The sequence below is a fragment of the Ochotona princeps genome, chromosome 7 (assembly GCF_030435755.1).
Source record: "Ochotona princeps isolate mOchPri1 chromosome 7, mOchPri1.hap1, whole genome shotgun sequence".
Taxonomy (NCBI): Eukaryota; Metazoa; Chordata; class Mammalia; order Lagomorpha; family Ochotonidae; genus Ochotona; species Ochotona princeps.
Window position 1 is genome coordinate 16540279 of NC_080838.1, and position 6000 is coordinate 16546278.

At 47.1% G+C, this 6000-nt stretch overlaps 1 protein-coding gene across 2 annotated transcripts in view; it reads left to right on the forward strand.

Moving 5' to 3' along the window:
• TBC1D9 (TBC1 domain family member 9) overlaps nucleotides 1-2736 on the forward strand; it is a 112841-nt gene extending 110105 nt beyond the window's left edge. The window contains exons 19-21 of one of the 2 annotated variants that reach the window (XM_058666827.1): nucleotides 1035-1109; nucleotides 1205-1308; nucleotides 1952-2735. In XM_058666827.1, the coding sequence (XP_058522810.1) occupies nucleotides 1035-1109; nucleotides 1205-1308; nucleotides 1952-2629 (857 nt within the window). In that variant the 3' untranslated portion in view covers nucleotides 2630-2735. Of the gene's footprint in view, nucleotides 1-1034; nucleotides 1110-1204; nucleotides 1309-1951 lie in introns of both variants that reach the window. The other variant, XM_058666828.1, reaches the window with a different exon arrangement.
• The last annotated feature ends 3264 nt before the right edge of the window (nucleotides 2737-6000 follow it).

The following is a 6000-nucleotide window of genomic DNA, read 5'->3' on the forward strand; positions in this document are numbered from 1 at the left end:
CTGTCCTATAATGTCTAAGAAAGAGTGTGAAAGTTCTCAATGCATTCCTTAAAGGTCAGATTTTTGACATGCTAATAATGTGTACCTCTGAGAGAATTTTATAGCATATAATATTGTAAGGGGGGAAAGAAGTTTCATTTCTTCTACCAAAATAGCTTTTAGTTTCGTTGGGAGAATAAGCTCTTGATCACTTGCAGGGCCTGGCAGGGAAACTAATTACACATGTATGTCAAGCCAAGATGTTGATCTAGCAGAGAGAAGAGAATAATCCACTTTCATTAGGACAAGCGCCACCGTTCTTTAAACTCTGAAGACCATGTGGCATCATCCCCTTGATTTATACTTGAAGAGTGAGCTCCAGCTGTGAGAATTATTTCTGGGCAAGTCCTTCACTTAGGGGTAAGGTTGTCAGGCAAAATATAGGACATCCAGGAAAATCTGAATTTAAGATAAAACATAATTTGCCCAAGGTAAGTTTTTCCATGCAATAAATTTTTTTAAAAAGTTATGTTCGTTGTATGTGAAAAAGAGACCGATACAAAGTGATTTTCTGTCTCATGGTTCATTCTTCAAATGTGTGCAATAGGCAGGGCTGAACCAAGCTAAAGCCAGAAGCCCAGAATTCAGTCTAGATTCCCATGTGGCTGATGAGGACCCCAGTCCTTCTTCCATCAGCATTCACTGCCTCCCAGCGTCCACACTGTGGACAACTAGCTTGGAAGAGCAGGCGCTGGTATGCGATGCAGGCATTCGCAAGCGGTGGCTTAACTGCTGTGCCAACTGCCTGCCCCCCTCCATGCCATAGTAAGACTGTACTTACTCCAAAAAAACTACGTTTTTTAAAAAACTGAGATTCAAATGTAACTCTAGGTGCTGGTATTTTGGTGTTTTTGTTTGTTTTGTTTTGTTTTCTGTATTGGTTTGGTGGCTAAACCAGGCACCCCTGTGCAGAAGTTCTTCTATTCTATTCTGATGATAAGTCTGTAGTTGTAGTATATAAGTTTACATTTTTTCTTCTGAATATCTCTTGATAGTTGTGGGATTGGATAGCAGAAGCAAAACGAGTGCTGATGATGGCTTTGTCACCGTGAGCCTAAAGCCAGACAAAGGTATGACACCGCCTTCCAGTTTGGTCACTTCCTTGCTTGTTGAACATTGATTCCTTGGTTCCTGAACACTAATTTCTTGACCTTTGGGGTTTTAGGGAAGAGGGCAAATTCTCAAGAAAATCGTAATTATCTAAGACTTTGGACTCCAGAAAATAAGTCCAAGTCCAAGAATGCCAAGGATCTACCCAAACTGAACCAGGTAAGTGCTTTACTGTGTGAAGTCGTTTCAAACCCTGAAGGAGAAATGAGCTTCTCAGAGAAGCGTGAACCATGAACTGTCCAATCTGGGGACCACGCGTGTCTCACCCTGGTGGTTACAAACACCCTCAGCTCCCCAAACACCAAAGCCCAGACTACCTTTCCCACCACCATGCTGCTCAGTGGTAAAGATTGCAGGCAAAGGTTTTCTTTAGAAAGCCTCTCTGTAATGAGGAAGGAAGGCCACTAAGTGATCACACAGGCTCTCTGCCTGAGGTGGGCAGGGCTTGCTTTGTGTCTAGGGTGATGAGGCAGGTGTGTAGGAAGGGGGATCCATGCTTGCCTGGGAGAAGCCCAGTTGGATGTTAAGGAAAAAGATGAAGAGAGTCTATGAAATGGATAGCCACCATTCTAGGATCTAGATGTTGAGTATCTGAAGGCTTCTTATACTTCCATGGTTTGTTTTTCAAATACAAAACAAAAAGGCGAGCATCCCTCAAGAGGCCTTAACCCTCAGGCGCCCCCACCTTGCTTGGAGGAGTTACTCAGAAGGAGGGTATCTTTACCAAGCAGCCCCTCACTGCCACCTTGCTGCTTCCCTGAGATTTCCTGTTAGGTGTGTGACTTTCCCAATTACTCTACAGGGGCAGTTCATTGAGCTGTGCAAGACAATGTACAACATGTTCAGCGAGGACCCCAACGAGCAAGAGCTGTACCACGCCACGGCGGCGGTGACCAGCCTGCTGCTGGAAATCGGAGAAGTGGGCAAGCTTTTCGTCACCCAGCCTGCCAAGGAAGGCAGCAGTGGCGGCGGTGCAGGTGGCACACTCCTCCCCAAGAAAGGGCCAGGTCAGCCTTACGCGGTGGAGAACGCAGAGCCCCTGGCAGCAGACGGCGAGGAGCACTCCCTGGGAGGCCAGATGGAGGACATTAAGCTGGAGGACTCGTCACCCCGGGACAACGGGGCCTGCTCGTCCATGCTCATCTCTGACGATGACAGCTCCATGTCCTCGTACTCGGTGCTGAGTGCCGGCTCCCACGAGGAGGACAAGCTGCACTGCGAGGACATTGGGGAAGACACGGTCCTGGTGCGCAGTGGCCAGGGCTCTGCAGCACTGCCCCGCAGCACCAGCCTCGACCGGGACTGGGCTATTACCTTCGAGCAGTTCCTGGCCTCGCTCTTAACCGAGCCTGCTCTGGTCAAGTACTTTGACAAGCCCGTGTGTATGATGGCCAGGATCACCAGTGCAAAAAACATCCGAATGATGGGCAAACCCCTCACCTCGGTCAGTGACTATGAGATCTCAGCCATGTCAGGCTGAACCGGCACCGCCACCTGCTGGAGGACCCACGGGGCAGGGAGGGGTTTTTTTCGTGTTTCTCTGTGGCGGGCGTTCTTTTTCTTTTTAAATTAAGTATTTATTAGTACTGGGCACGAAGCCTCGTGTTTTCATAACGTTTGGAGAAAAATATTTAAACACCTCATTATAGGCACAGTACACTCTTGGGGGGCGGGGGGAGAGCATTTATTGGAATACAGTTTATTCAGTGAATTACAAAAAAAAGATGAATCTGTGATACATATGTATTGTAACTTATTAATCTTATCGTCCAGCTGCATACATGATTTGAAAAACTAGTGCTGTTTCTTGCTAAGGAAGACAGCAAGCATTAGAGTCAGACGTTTTCAGTGTAATCAGAGCTGGAAGGAATACGAAAGGACGCAACGTAAGACTGTTCTTACTTGCTAATGCATTGTGCACAGCGGGCAGATCCTGTGCCACTGTGAGAAGTACTGGAGGTAAGACTTGAAATGTATTTCATGAAAGTTCTCTATTCAAAAATCACTTTCAACAAATGCCCCCTTTCATGGGAAAACTTTTGGGGTCCTATACAGTGAAGAAAGCGGAAATGAATTTTATACATGATGCCAGGTAGCACCGGGATTTGGATCAGTTTGGACAGTTAACATCCCACTCTGGCATTGAACATGGTTTCTGGCTGTTCATGTCGGCTGGCCAGGACTCATTAACTAGGAGCAGCCTTTGGTTACAGAGTCTCTGAATGTGGCTTCACGGCTCATGATGGGTTTGGGGCTTTATTTGAGTTTTGGAGGAGTGGAATTACTGATTCTTCTGATACTGAATTTTCAGCTTCTTGTTCCTGCAAATAAATAAAATGTACCATCTCCATAATCTCCTTAGATTCAAGAAATTATACCATGTATCGCCTGGGACCATCTTTTCATTAAATCAATGTAGAAATCATGTAAAAACAATTCTTGCAAGATAGCATAACTAAATGTTTTAAAGCAGAACTTGTCACTTTATATAAAATAATAGTACGCTCTGTTTCTTTCCTGGATGGATGTGGAAATGAAGACTGGCACACCTGCACTTTGAATTCTTGCTTCTGTTTTAAGACGACCATGTTCGTGGTTGGTTTGTTTTTTACAGATGTTGGGGGCTTTTCTCCATGTTGTTGAATCATAATCAGGTTCAGGTTTTCTTTGCCCACGTCGGCTATCCCTTTCGACACATTCCTTTATTTTATTACGCACAGTGTCCTTATTGTAGCTGTTGCTGCATTGTTTCCTATTTTGTTTACAGGATGAAGTAGTGTTAACCTCAAACAGGATGAATGTGAACAAATAAAATGGTTCAGACACAGCTTCTGGTCCATGCGTGGAGTGGCTGCCTGGGGCATGATGCCTTTGACAGTTTGGCTGGGGCAGTTTTACTTTGGCTATGCAATTGTTTTTTATGGGCAAATATCTTTGTGATAAGATTAGTGTCGTAGCCATGAATGCACTTTAAGGAAAAGAACTCCCTGAAATATCTATGTTGCATAACTAATAATTGTAGACTGAAATTTCATCTATTTCTACTTACTACACCGCCAGGCCATTCCGAGCGTATTTCATAAAGTAACTAGTCATGTATTCTGTTCAACTCCAAGACTGTTGTACATTATTCCATATACATAGATCTTTTTAGATAGAAAAAGATCTTCCATGCAGGTCTCCATCAGAGAGTGTGGGCTCCAAGTCTGTCTCCTAATACTGTTGAAATGGTATCCCAGCAAGCTTCTAGCTGCACAGCCCCATCTAAAACACACAGTCACATCTAAAAACTCAGAGGGGCAAAGTCCCATCTGAGGAAGAGAAACATGCCAGCCCACATGGAGCCATGGAACCCTGAAAGTGGATGTGCCAGGAATGATGGTCATACCAGGGAAACTGCAGCTCCAGGATAAGCTAGGGGGATGTCCCACCAAGGGAATCCCTGGGAGCGAGGAGGCCCAGGCGGCCACGGGCCTCATTGCTGCCAGCCTGCAGTCCTCAGAGCAGGTCAATTCAAGGAGGGGACCCAGTCGCTCTTCCTCTTTATCGGGGCCCCAGAAAGCGATCTTTCAGTCTCTGTAGAATAACTTTAGCCTGGAATCCAGCTAGCTTGGTCTAAGAAGCCTTTGACCCTGGCGTGATTTCGGCTGTAAGAATCCACACGGAGGTGCTGGCAGCCACCATGCCTTAACTCCTGGGCAGGGCTCCTCGGCTTATCCATTCATTTTCATTTCTCGTCTGGTAGCAGGGCTCCTCTTTGGCTACAGCACCAACTGCTGATCTGCAAAGAGGAGCAACTGGTGTGGTGGGGCTAATGCCTTTCATGTTCTTTTCTGCTTTCAAACGACTGCTTTATAGCAGGCTTAGGGCCTTTTGCCTTTTTCTTAACCTACTCCTGTCTGTTAAATTCTTAAGAAGGAAACCCTAGGAGCCAGAAAAGAGTCTGTAGCAAGACACAAGGTGAGAACGGGAGGACTGGAAGGTGAGACTGCGCATCATTTCCTGTGGGCTTTGTTGGTGTGGTTGGCTGCCAGGGGAGGCGTGTGCAGCTGCTCTAACTGGATGGCCAAGGGCCCAGCTGAAGGCGGGTGCAGCTTCCTGACTCATAGCCACACCTGTGCCTCACCCTGCACACACAGGCCAGAGGAACTCTGCGAACCCCAATCCTATAGCTTCCACAGAATCCCTTCAAGCAGACGAGCTGCTAGACGGACGCCACATCATAGACTTGGAGCCCAAGGATAGGTTTAGCGAATTCATTTACTTTATGAATACTCTGTTAGGATAGAACCTCCTACTAGGTACCAGGTACTGTTTTGGGACTGAGCCATGAATGACAACTTAGAAAACAAAAATCCTGTACTCCAGGAAAATGGACACTGTCCTGTGGGAGAGAGACTCCAAGCCGGAGGGGTACCCCGCATGCACCTGTAGTGGTCCCCATCATTACAACACGCAGTTGGGAGGTCATGAAGTGCTCAGTGGGCTTCGGAAGGCTTGACATCTTGGATGTGGTAGTCGGAGGCGAGTTCTCAGAGAAAATGGGTTGTATAGGCAGAGTAAGAGAGCCATGCTAGTACCTGGAGGGATTTACAGGTAAAGAGGAATACAAGACCCAGGGCCCTGAGACGGGAGGTGCCTGGCACGCCGGAGGAACACCAAGGAAGCTGTGGGTGGGTGGAGCGGAGGCCGCAACAGGAGGTAGTCCACATGGAGGACAGCCGGGGTGAGGACACAGGAGGTCCAGCAGAGGACTACCACTTAACTCCGGGACCACAGTCGGGTTCCCAGCATAGCAGGGACACTCCCAGCATAAGCTTTGCTGATCCTTCTGGGGGCGACACGGAAACC